This window comes from Hermetia illucens, chromosome 1 (genome assembly GCF_905115235.1).
Source record: "Hermetia illucens chromosome 1, iHerIll2.2.curated.20191125, whole genome shotgun sequence".
Lineage (NCBI taxonomy): Eukaryota > Metazoa > Arthropoda > Insecta > Diptera > Stratiomyidae > Hermetia > Hermetia illucens.
The window spans coordinates 210,023,965-210,037,822 of record NC_051849.1 but is presented as its reverse complement, the minus strand read 5'-3'; the positions used below and the strand labels follow the sequence as shown (position 1 = coordinate 210,037,822).

Sequence of the window (13,858 nt, the reverse complement as noted above, 5' to 3'; positions counted from 1 at the left end):
TTGGCCTTATATGTGCGAGCGGACTTTCACCGTCAATTTCTTCATCTTTTTAGGCTTTTGGGATACCTACCACCTTTTGGACGTTTCTGGCCACCCAGAATGGTCTTTAAACCATCACAGATCCCATATTGTCATTAGATACCTTCAGCGCGATTGACCGGTATGCCTAACTCACCTTCTTCCGGTTCACAGTGCTTCCACCTCGATAGGAGCCGCATATAACAAGATGGCTTCCACCACTCCTGTAATAAGCAGCCTCCGATATTTGCCATCCCTACCAGAGATGAACTAACTTTTGTTACCTTTTCCCGTGCATAATCCAAGCGCCCATTGACGCTCAACTTGGCATCTACGATTATCCCCGGGTAGCTCATAATCGACCACGTGATTACCAACCAGGATTTCGACAGTATTTTTTTTTCCATGGCATTCTGAATATCTAGCTTCACCAATGCACAGACCATGCCAAAAACCAACACCTCCCGAGCACAATCCATGACCATTCCTAATCGTCGAACGGGCCCGCGGCTAGCTAGATGAATGAAAGGAACCTGTTATATGTATGTATATTACTCTTTTCAACATCTTTCTCATAACACAAATAGGACGATCTTAACGCGGAACGCTAGATGGTTTTTGGAGCTTAGGTAACAGAACCAACATCTTTCATGAGAAACACTCCTTCTACCAAGCAACATTGAAATGTGCCCCTTGGATCTAAACAGCCAACTTGAGGGTTTTGTCCGGCATGCCGTCCAATCCCGGAACCCTTCTATCCGCAATAAGTCCACAGACCTCTCATAGTTCCCCCTTGGCAGCCTCGAAAGTTGAGACGACACCCTCTCGCATTTACTTCTGGTTCCCAGTATGGTCTTTTTAAGGCTACTACGAAGATCATCCTATTGTTTCTCCGGCTCTTGATGTATTGTATGTTCCGACTTCATCCTTGTCCTTTGGCTAAATCTCTTGGTTCGCGGACCAGATGTCTTAACGTCGAAATTTGTTGACCCTACCAGTTATTTGATTTTCTACTGTACGTTACACGCCTCAGTTACACTCTAACTCAACTGACACAGCTTCTCCGGCACCACTCCCTTCCTTCTGTGGTTTAAGTAAAATTGAAGGTTAAACATAGAACTAAGGGTTAAGAAGGCCTGTATAGCCCTCTACGTCTGCAAGAAGACTTTTTCAAGAAAATGGGGTCTCCGGCTGAGGATGGTTCTCTGGATACACTGGTACATAGCCGTGGTTCATCCCATCCCAGCACGGAGCTTAATAGGATCCAAAGGACCACATATGCAGGTGCTACTGAGGCTCTGCAGTCCTGTCGGACAGATGCTCTCAATGTACTCTTACACCTCTTCCCCCTGAGTCTCCATATTAAATATGCTGCAGTTCTGTCACATTACGTTAGTCCAGATGTTGGACGGCGAAACTCTTCGACCATAGTAACATCCCAGATGAAATACCTCGGAAACCACGCAACACGTAATTTGAACTTCACAAAGAACTTTAATTCGAACTTTCCAACTAGGGTTACGTATTGCAAGGCTATGATACATTATTCTTCACTGATCAAAGATGGTCTGTGAAGTCGGTGCGGGGGTTTTCTCGGATACGCATAGGATTCACCAGTCTAAGAGAAGTACTGACAATACTGATAGCTTGTGTCGATGACTGGGTCATAGTCCAAGCCCCACGCATAAGATAGCGTAACATTCTGAACGACAGCCAAGCGACCATTAACACTTTGTACTCACTGGCGATATTCTCCAGGTGGAGCGATGCAGGAACACAACCATTCTTCGAGGACCTCAAGGAGATTTCTAGCTGCAGGGTGGAGGAACTGCTTTCCTTTCTAAATGTTACGAGCTGGTCCCAAAGATCTGAGCCGGCTGAAGTTTACCGCCTTGTTCCAATCACAGCAGTCATAGTCTGAGGAGTTTAAGGCACTGGTACGTACCCTCCAGGAATGTCTCCTCCTCAAAAGCAACAGTGGATCAGCCAACTGTTTCAATTTGGCCACTTCTATTGCACCTCCGGCAGTCGCTGCCTCCGTTTTCAATGCTGAGAAAGAGGAGCTCTATGAATGCGATGTTAACTCAACCGCCAGACCATCCCTCTCTTCAACGAGGTACTGAAGTATGTTATGTTGACGATCGAACAAAATCGCTGCCTCGGACGATGGGTTGCATGGCCAATTCAATGCTTAGCTCCACAAAGTTTTCAAGTGGGATTGATTCACTCCTCATATTGTACTATTATTCCGCAAGAAGGGACATCATCGATGTAGATATGAATACCGTTGATTTTTGCCCTTAGAGAGCCAGTCCTCGAAAATACTATTGTTTCCTGTGTGGTTTGTTTTTCCGATGACCATATCCCGGTGGTCCAGACATAGCCTCCACCCACGTATCACCACCGCAGTTACTTTTTGGTTCGCAGATTATCGCCACGTCCACATTCGTCATTCGAATGGTTTGAGAGCAAATCTTGAGTTGCCTGTCAGTGGCTGATGTTGATTCATACCAATCTTACTTACCTATATGCCGGACACCTGTGTACCGGTGGCCCACTCTCTCTTTCTCCTTGTAGAACATATAATGTGCACCCCCTCCCCTCCCCCAAACTAATTTTTGATGATGTAACTCCCTTTTCCAAACTTCTTGCACCCTCTGGATCCATGGAACTAACTGGAGCATGCTCCTGCACAATAGTCAAAATCCACGCCTCTGGAGCATTTCTTTAGAGATACTTCCTCCCTAAGTCGGCACACAAACCGACCTATACTAACCTTGCCCGCGCTGATTCCACCGGCAAGCTAATAAAAGCGACCTATGGACCCGTATTAGTATCTCCAACACAGCACATTTTCTACTACACCGCGAAAGCTATCAATTGATCTCATGCTAAATTTATTTGACTCCAATATCAGATCACCTTTTTGAGTCCCCCTGACAAGGCTCGCACTACTACCCAAGTTTGTCAAATCTGCTTTCACTCATCGAAGGATATCGCCAGAGGATAGGATTCCTCCCCTTTTACCAACACCGAGGCCGCAATCGAGGAATTTCCAACTTTCCCTGGGATTATCGCCGGCTTAACTTTCTTCTTGGGAGCCTGCTGGGTCCCAAAGGGTTCGCAATGCCCTTCCCCCTTCCCTCTCCTGCTCTCTTTGGCTCTTTTGACTTTGGCACTTGACGCTATTTATCTAACCACCTAAGACCTATTAATTTGACCGTAAAGCCCAGATCATTTCCTCCCTCTAAAAACTTCAAATCATAAGCTCATGGGGATCAATTTGTCCCTCCACATTAAAGTATTACCGTGTATTCTTTGATGATATACTAGACTTGTCTCCATCAAAAGCAAGGTGGTCTCTCCCTGGAAATCTATGTCTTCTCAATGGTTCACACACCGTCTTGATTCCTCCTAACTAAACTGTTTTGACTCATCCATTCACTTCGGTGGTCCCCTTTTTTCCCGGATGATTTTTCTCAATCATTTTCATCTCCGTTAAACAACTTTTAGTCTCATTATTGAAAAAAAAAAAACGGTGACACAAACATGACACGTCTTTCTTAATCTATTCTCTGTCTCATAAAGATACTACTCAAAATACGACATGAACAAAAAGATAAAACGGAAGCCTAGATATGACCAGTTTAGTCACATTCTTTTTCCATTATGATATTAATTTGTAGCATTTGGAAGAGATATTTCCACATAGACAATTTTTCCGTCTCCAAGTTTTACAATTTCTTCTGTCGGATATGATGCTTTTGTGGATGTCGGCATCTTTTGAGGTTCTAAACTTCCCTTCTTTCTAAATAGGTTGATAAACTCTAACAAAGTGGAATAGGAGGTGATTAATGATTGGAAAGATCTTTTTTTTTTCACTTTCTTTGAGTAGCAAAAACACCGGCTAGAATAAATTATGCCCAGGAGACTAGAAAAATCATTGATTCCCAAGGGTATCTAGTTTTTTTTTATCCAGAAAATAACGGCAAAGTTCTTAGTTCTTTGGGAAATTAGAGTAACCAAAACTAATAAAAAATTTTATGCAAATCAGTTCGCGAATATTTGAATATTCGAATCTCCCATCCGCCCTTCTTTTCTCACACAAACTGTCTGCTTTCCTATCTGATTTTCTGAAGTATCTTTAGATTAAGCATTCTTCCCATGCGGCCTTCATTCTAACAACAATCTTTGATTTGCTAATTTCGACTATTTGGATGCACGTTCTTAACTCAAAACTGCATGCTTGCAACAAATGGACTTGATTACTCGCACGGTTCTGACTCACCTGATCACTAATCCTTTCTCAATTTCTTCATTTTAGAATGCCCGTGACGAGCGTATACCAAATCCTCATTCACCACATGATATCACATCACAGAATCCAAATGGGACCCTTCACCATTCGGCCAGTCGTTCAACCCTACGACATTCAATCAGTTCACAATCGCAATCGAATTCGACACCGAATTCACCCCATTTGGGAGGTGGCAGTGGCAATCATCATCACTATCTGTCCAATGGTCATCAATATCAATCACAAACGTCTGTTTCATCACAATCATCCACGGCATCAACGATACCTGCATCACAGAGACTCCTGCAAGAAGTCCTCTCCAACCCGACCCCATATCCGATGATTGTCTTACCCACAACTGGAGGATATTGGGTCGATGGGACAGACCATGAATGTGCTTTCGATTCCAGAGGTAATGCTGTCCTACCACAAAGCACTTGGCGAGCTAAGTTCGAAACAGACGACACGGCCAAGTGTTACAGGAGATTTTTCGTTGGAAGAGAACACTCAAATTTGGTGGGCTACGATGACCAGCTTGGGCCAGTCCTCCTGTCCATTAAGACAGAGAACGTAGCAAATCAGGAGCATTATAGGATATTATTGAGGCTACGAACAGGAACAATGCATGAAATCATACCAGTCTCATGCTTAGCACCAAATCCGAGCCCAATTAGGATGGCGCGACTTCTAAACGAACAGATTAACGTGGACAATTTCATGCCGGTCCTATGCCCCAAAGCATCGCAGTTGATTGCAAACTACGATGAGCACGTTATTGTATCGAATTTCAAATTCGGTGTACTTTACCAAAGATTCGGACAAACGGCAGAGGAGGAGCTGTTCAGCAACAATAACTCATCGCCTGCTTTCGAGGAGTTTCTCGATGTCCTCGGTCAAAGGATTAAACTCAAAGACCACAAAGGCTACCGAGGTGGATTAGACATCCAAAACGGACACACTGGCGATACTGCAATATATGAAGTGTTCAAGGAGCGTGAAATAATGTTCCATGTATCAACCATGCTCCCATACACAGAAGGCGACCCGCAACAATTGCAAAGGAAGCGCCACATTGGCAACGATATAGTCGCCATTGTGTTCCAGGAATCGAACACTCCCTTCTCGCCGGATATGATTGCGAGCCACTTTTTGCATGCATTCATCATAGTTCAACCATTAGAACCAAATACAGAAAACACAAGGTACAAAGTTAGCGTAACGGCCCGAGATGATGTTCCATTTTTCGGTCCAACACTCCCTAGTCCAGCCGTTTTTCGAAAAGGGCCGGAATTCAAGGAGTTCATACTCACCAAATTGATAAATGCGGAAAATGCTTGTTACAAAGCAGAAAAATTCGCTAAATTAGAACTTAGAACCAGAACGTCTCTACTACAGAATTTAGTAGAGGAAGTTAAGGAAAGGACACGGGAATTTTTGGGAGCTGATATTATTTCTACTACTGGCCCGTCAAGCCCCACCCCAGATACATCGAAATCCGAAAGCAGTACGGCAGGATCTCGATTCATTGATACGGTCAAGAAGGCTTTGATTGCACGTGTGAGGTCACAGAGTGTCGATACTAGTGGCATGGTAAATGGCGGGTCCGGTGAGAAATTAAATGTTATCACCACAGGCAAAAAGAAGGAGGCCAGCATCACTGAAACTCCTAATGTGAATGTGAGTATTTATGGGGTATGTATTGATGTTATTTTGACTCTTGCAATGCAATAAGAACTGTTTTTCCACTGTAGGCTGTTTAGTTTTCCCAGATTCCCAGATTCCATTCCATTTTACAGAATCCTTGAATGGGAACAACTAAAAAAAAATATGCCTGAAAAATGGTTCTTTTCTCATTGCATCTTATCCACCCACCAAAAAAACATTTTCTAATTAATTCCCCCACTTTTTAGACGGCCAGTCGATCCGGGTCAAAATCATCATCCAAAAAATCCTCATCTAATGATTCAGCCTCATCATCACCTGATATCACATCACGTGGTCCGCTCAGCAACAATAATAACAATAACACTGCAAGTAACATGCAGAATGTTAATAACAACAATGGAATTGCAACAATGTCGGAAACTAGCGATGATTCTAGCTTGAATAGTGTCGACTTAGATCCAATGGGACATTTGGATACCGGCGCTACTTATATCGATAGTGATACAGGCTTGGAATCAATGTCATCGGCCGAGGCAACAACAAAAGCCTGCTCCCTATGTTTGGATGGTTCACAGAGTGTAATGGGGACATCACCTAGTGAGACAATTGCCCAAATTGAAAATTTAAGGCAAGAAGTGACAAGGTTGAAATGCGATAAATTGGATTTGCTGCGACAGAATGTGGTAAGTTGTTTAATTTGTGGAGAATTTTGATATTAGAAATTAAGGGGGGTCGTCTTGAATATTTTTATTAAAACATAGAAAAGAAAAATCTGTTGAAAAACGTTCCCTGAGATAAATCGTTATTTAATTTGTATCAGAACTATTTACCAAGTTAACAAGACTCCTAAAACTCTCATTCGTGGTCTTCATCAAAGCTCCATAGCCCATTTCGAGCTATGTCCTTGAGGGTGCTACTCATCCAACCGACTCTCATCTTCCGATTAATAAATTTGAGTAATGTTGCGCTCTGAGTGAATCTACTCCACCCTTTTTGGATTTGCCTAGTAGTCTTCGTCCGTCCGTTCTGCTTTCGAACACCCTTTTGAGTATCCGATTATCGCCAAACGTGGCACATACCGAACCCACTGAAGGGTAGTTAGCTAAAGTTAAGATCTAACAACTCGAACCATAGAAACGAACATTTCACTGCAATCTTCGCGCGATTATCAAACGATATCACCGCGGCTCAAACCTACAGTCACCAGTAAAGCGTAGGGATTCTGTCTTCGTGGACTCCACTGACAAGCTGCAACATTATTTGGAAATAGATTTCAGTAAGTAGTGATGTAAATTCATCGGAAGTTTTTTGCATATTAGGTCGATCTCATATAGTTAATTTGATCTTCAGATAACCAGCAGCGTGATCGGAACGACTTGAAGATGCTCCTTTATATCATTCGCAGAACACGACATGACTGCCAATTATAATAATAATAATCGTTGGCGCAACAATCCATATTGGATCAGGGCCTTGAAGTGTGTTAGAGCACTTCATTCAAGACCGTAACGGTATACTACAGTATACTGTAAGAGGCAATGTTGTCAGCATTGCGCTCGCCTGAGATTATTACCTTGATTATCACCTTCCGTACGACAGCCTTGAGCTCTAACGACTCAGCTATCCGAACACTTCATTTTTTTGACCTATCGCGGTCACCAGTGCAGTTCGCCGCTATATGGCCAAATTCAAGAAATCCAAAGCAGCACTTGAGGGTCACCTGCTCAATGAGACGACAAACGACCCAACCTATTTTTACTTTACCAGCCGCCAACAGTTTGAACGCTACTTCAACTGGTAAGCTTATAGTTGCCGTTTGCGTGCCTCCATATGCCTTCCTCAGTCCTTTGATTGCGAAATTTTGTAAACCTAGTGGCCCGAATTGTTTTTCTAAGGCTTTACGGATATCTTCCTTGGTCGTGATTCCATCAATCATTGAATTACAATCTCCAGCTTTCTGGCTCGTACTTGTGCTTCTTCCCCTAAGGACTTCTCCACCTTGCCGAGGAAATTCCGCCGTTTTGCTCGGTAACTTCTCCAGTTCCACATCAAATCTGCTTTTTGGGAGCGTCTGGTTCGACTGATGCTTTCTCCAAAGTCTATCAGCTCAGGATTAGATTTGACCTTCCTGAAGATATCGTCGTATGTCATATAGCCTGTCTTCGAGATGATAACCAATTCGGAATGGGATCCTCTTTTACGTGTCACACTTTTCTTTCAGCCAACCTTGGTCCATGCTTCCTTGGTTTCTTTTTAGAGCTTCACCTCCCTTCAATCGATTAGAGCCTCGCCACTGTTTCCATGATTTTGGTCACTTTGTTTGCCTTCCGAAAGAATCCTGAGCACTATTGTACCGTTTACGAATGGCGGACCATGTTTTTGGTGGCCTGATGAACATTGTGTTTGTCCTTGATGAATTCGGACAACTCTATTATTTTTCCTCTGAGTAAGGCAAACGCTGTTTCGTCGGTATTATGGCACTGCTCCTCTACTTGATCCCACAAGGTACTTTCGTATTTATTTGCCCTTCGGGGGCTTCCCTGATTTCCTTCCTACGCCAACGTCGACTTCGAAGGAGATCGCAGGATCGACGAGCTTCTCCTAAATGGATCAAACACTAAGTCCTGCGACATTTACCGACCAGATGTAGTCACTCCAGTGGGGAGGATAGACACTGAATGGTCAGTTTGTAAAGTATCTTACCGTGTTTTTGAAACAGGCTTTCTCGGGATTGATGTACTCCTTTTAAATGCATCTTTCTCCTGGCTACTTGCTGTATTCGATGCAATGGTGGCCAAGTAACCCCCCACCAAGGCACTGCAGTCGAGGTATATTGACGGCCGGGAGCCTGCTTGCCCAGTCCCAAAGCCGCCGGTACTAGGGTTCCGAATCCCTGCACCGTAAATATTTCTCTCCTTTCTTCTTGTCCACGGGTGGGTGTTTTCCTTCCACTTATCCGACCTGCGCTTAAACATGCCCATGCACGCACACCTCCAAATGCGCACGGGTGCATATTCCTATGCATCCACATCCTTCTACTCAAACTCCTTATTATCATGGAGATATCAACGTTTAAAGCTTTCCATCGAAAATTCAGACAATTTAAATTTTAACCAATTTGTCAACCACTACGAAGTTTTGCTGGTTGTTTACTTTCTTGGGAACATAGAAGCGACCGCGCTTATTTTGCGATGTACAAAGTCCTTCCCATATCATGTCCAATGTATGATTGTTGTTTTCAGGAGGGATATTCCCCTGCCACCCTTAGAAAACTGCCAAGGTTTTTGTGGTCCTGAAGTCACCAAAGAAGTATAATAATAATCATCAGTCATACAGGGCCATATCTTTTGCCCTTGGCAAGGTCCTGTAGAGGATTACGATTCAGTGACTGCGGGTGAAAACATCCCATTTTGTGTCGGACAGGCAGTATTGTTTCCAAATTAGCAGATCCACCCACGACACTTTCATGCGTGTTAAAAAATTTTGTTGTCTGTTGTGGAATTTTTTAGATTTCAAAGACGTATTTGATTACTTAAGTTGGTCACCTGTGTTTTCGAAACTTCGTGAGTGTGGATATCCAGGAATTAGCTCTACGGAAGAGCTACTTTCATTGTAGGAAAGCATTCGTCCAAGGTATCAGTAAGCATGTGGAGGTTATCTCAGGTCCATTTCCAGATGAACTCTTGAATGAGTTTAATTCGGTGATTGAATACGTTGCTTAGGCAGAATATTTCCTGATTCTTATTGAAAGAAACACCCGACTTGAGCTCGTACAGCTGAGTACTGACTGCATGCAAATCATTTATGCGTGGGCTCTTAAAGTCGGTGCCGCGGTCTCAACGTTCACCATTTGTCAAGGCGAACTGGGTGATTCCCAAATACCAGAAGACAGTAACATACTTGGGAGTCACAATCGCGGAACACATGTGCTTGCGTCCGCACCTGATCGAACTCAAAACGCATTTAACTAAATTGGTGTGTATGTTGAGACGTGTGATGAGCTGTGAATGGAGTCTACGCAGGAGAGCTGCTAGATCTGTATATGTGGAACTCTTTCGTACATGTTGTCCCTTTTGTTCAAGAAGACTATACATAGGCGAGCACATATCTTCGACAGCCGCGGGAGTTGTACGAGCAAAATTCTGCGCAAAAGGTCTGCTGTTAGTGTGTGATGGAGTTCATTAGCATCACTAACATCATCAACGACGCAAAAACCGGTATCCGGTCTAGGCCTGTCTTAATAAGGACATCCCGGTTTTGCGCCGAGCTCCACCAAAAGTTGTCTGACGTTCTGACCTACGCCATCGCTCCAACTCTGCCAGGGTCTGCTTCGTCTTCTTTTTCTATCATAGATATTACCCTTATACACTTTAAGGGCTGAATCATCCTCATCCATACGGATTAAGTGAAGTGAATTGCAAAGTGCGCGAGTAAGGAGTCAAAATGTACACACTTAAAGTTAGACAGGACAGGAAACTACCTAACCCAAAAATCTGCAAAAATCAGGGTGATGCGCTTAGATGAAATCTAGGCCTCAAAATATCTCCCAAAAACCTTATTAAAATCAGTTTACTGTCTTTCTGTCTGTCCATCACACGCATTTTTCTCGGAGGCGGTTGTAGCGATTGACACCAAATTTGGTAGAAAGGTGGGTCGCCATTGCGCCATTTTATTTCATCAAATGCCTGATCTGGATGTGATCGCGAGGCTTTTAAATCCCCATCCAGCATATGAAATCACCGTTCTTTCCGTCGGCCTTTTGGTGGCTTACCATTGACTTCGATGTTCAGACCCATATTGGTAAGTGAAATCTGGTTAACGCGAATTAGGTGACCACATCATCGAAAACGCCTCACTCGCAGTTTTTCCACGATCGGTTCAACCCCATATCGGCCGCGGATATCCTCATTTCGGATGTGAACAAAACGTATCACGCCAGTAGTCCAACACAACATCTTAGTCCCCATTACAGCAAGACGCCGTTCATTGTCTTTTATAGCCGGCCAACACTCAGAACTATAGAGACTTCATCCAGGTTGCGTTAATGCGTGAAGAAATTTCATTACGCAGTTCTCCATCGGCTGATAGCATTGATCCGAGATATTTAAATCGCTCAATTCTGGGCAGGTTGCTGCCATTAAATACACTCAAATGCTCAATTCGAATTTTCTTGCGAAAAAAGCACCAAACCTTTCATATCTGAAGCTCAGGAGTTAAGGTTTTCAGAGAAGGAGTTCATACTAAAAAATAACATTTAAATTACTTAGCATTTCACTAATCTAGGGTTTTTTTTCTATAATTTTCCAGACATGCCAGCGAGACATCAAACGATTGCGTGAACGTGAGGTATCTTTACAGGGTGACTTGGCTGCAGCCGGTAAAGAGATTCTACGACTACGGGACTTAATTAAGGATTACATACCATAAACCTTGTAACACTAAGTGTTTGTAGTAGTATTAGCAAAATGCAACGAGTTCACCACCAACCACACCACTTGCATCAACCACTTTAACCAACGCCACTGTCCATCATTACACCTCCACATGCTTTATGTTCCCAACGAAAGGACTCATCAACTTTCTAAAAGCATCCAGAGCCATTTTACGAAGGGAGAACTCGACAAGAGGAGGAAACAATTTCTAAATTCTATTGTTTTTAAGGATTAACTAGTTCTAATCAAAAATCCTTTGTAAATAGAAGATATTAATACAAAAATACAAAATATATATTTACATGTTAGCTTTGTAGTAGTTTAAATATTTATATACAAAAGAAGGCAAAAACATACACACCTGAAATATGAGAAAATATATATTAAAAACTATAACGACACATGTACGAGTAGAATTTAAAACAATGTCTTACGTAAGGACACTCTTACACACGATACTTTCAAGATACACCAAAAATTAATAAAATTATTATCATACTAAGATGAAAACTAAGAAATGCAAAAGTTAGGAAGCCGAAGCGGGAGCAGCCACATTGGGAATTACTTTCAATGTTCAAGGACGACATAGAATGCAAAGATCCACACAAGAAGTATTTGTTAAGCAAAAAAATTGATATGCTAATATGCAACGGAGGAATACACCCTGAATGTTGACCACTAGTAATTATCATTACTATTATTATTACTACGTATTAAGGAGCTTACAAAAACAAAGAATTTGTTTAAATGTCAATTAAATGTTGTTATGGAGAGCAAATGTGCATAATATTATCACCCTTTTGCGCTAATACCAATACCAAAATACTTGTTCTTAGAATATTGTTCAATGGAGGGAGAGTAAAATGATCAATTGGTTTTGATATTGCCTCGTTATCCCAAAGAATATTAGGATAAATTTCGGCCTAATTTGTTTTAGCTATATCCTCTCTGATATTAGCCTTTATTGGAATTATTCTGTATTAATTTGCTCTACTCCCCCCTTACAAAGTTTTATAATTTAAATTAATATTCTTCCTCCATACACTCTTTATTGTTTCGTATTTATTCGAGCCACAAAACGTACACACACAACTACAGATTAAACGCAGAATAAAGCAAGAATATACGCGAAATACGAAATAGTAAGAAAGAAACAATGAAATTACCAAAATCATTCTACAATATTATTAAACGCTTAGACTAAGATAAATTTAGATATTTATTCTAAAGTTATACATTCTTTTGTTTTTCTATTCTATTTTTATTTTCTTTTGATTTGGAGAATATTTGAAGTCTAATTTCTGTTCAATTTAATTTTTTTCTTTTTTTTTTCGCTCAATTATTTGAAGTATGGAATCATCGAAAGTGAAGTGAAAATTTCTGACAGAAATGCAATAAATGGAATGGAAAATTTTTGAAATTTGAATATTTTTATTTAGAGAAAAGTATATTCGAGATATCCTTTAAATATTTTTTTTTTTTTGCGGCAACTTTGATTATTACAATCTTCAAATTGAAATTGGATTTTATTTTGTTTTCTTTTGAAAAGTTTAAATAGATAATTCGAGGATATGTTTCTGTTTGAAAAATGATTCTAAAAATGTGAAATAAAGAGAGAGACGAAAATGTTTAAATATATATTATTTTAACGAAAATCAAAATGCTGTTTTTCTTTATAATGAGAAAAATAAAATGAGAGTGAGGTAAGTATCTGATTTCTTGCTCTAATATCTTGAGCAGTTGATTAAGTTATAATGAGCACTGAAAAGAGCCTCTCAAAGGGTACCTCTCACGATTTGATGCTCTTGAAAGTAAAATATCTAAATGCTTACTGCAGAGCCTCTTATAATATAAACTACTGAAATGGCAGGGAAAAAACACTCAATAGCTGCTGGTCAATAATAGACACAGAATAATGGGTAAAGTCCCTGCTTATACCTCGCCGGCGACTTATTCTAATTCTCTGCCTCTATCTGTCACGCACTATTCCAGTGTGTCCATAAAAGACGGTATCAACCGGATGACGTCCGCTAACCTACTGAAAAATCCTCCATCCGAGGGACAAGTTCCCTACACAACATCGGATGCACTACGAAGTTCTGGCGTTTATCCTACAGTCGCTGCATTAGCACTACAGCACGCTTCCTCCTGTGTATCATCGACACCCGCCACGGCTAAACCGCAGGCCTTTCCAACCCCATATCGTCCGAGCGGCCCCCAATTGAACGTCACCTCGCCACCGAAACAGCTGTTCGTGTCAAGGCTAGCGTACCCCACTACGCCTGACGAAATTCTAGCCTATATCAGAAGCAAAACCAACTCAAATATGTCACCTCTTTCCTGTGTGAAGCTGACGAAAGATGGCTCTCCTGACCGAGTGATAGCTTCCTTCAAAGTGACATATCCCCATGACTTCGATGCTATCGTCCAATCTTCTTTTTGGCCA

At 41.7% G+C, this 13,858-nt stretch overlaps 1 protein-coding gene across 7 annotated transcripts in view; it reads left to right on the top strand.

The window, feature by feature from the left end:
* LOC119652409 (rap1 GTPase-activating protein 1) overlaps positions 1-13,067 on the top strand; it is a 677,182-nt gene extending 664,115 nt beyond the window's left edge. For 6 of the 7 annotated variants that reach the window (XM_038056527.1, XM_038056550.1, XM_038056543.1 and 3 more), the window contains 3 exons: positions 4,343-6,007; positions 6,226-6,663; positions 11,288-13,067. In XM_038056527.1, coding sequence (XP_037912455.1) covers positions 4,343-6,007; positions 6,226-6,663; positions 11,288-11,407 — 2,223 coding nt within the window. In that variant the 3' untranslated portion in view covers positions 11,408-13,067. The remainder of the gene's footprint in view (positions 1-4,342; positions 6,008-6,225; positions 6,664-11,287) is intronic. The other variant, XM_038056536.1, reaches the window with a different exon arrangement.
* The last annotated feature ends 791 nt before the right edge of the window (positions 13,068-13,858 follow it).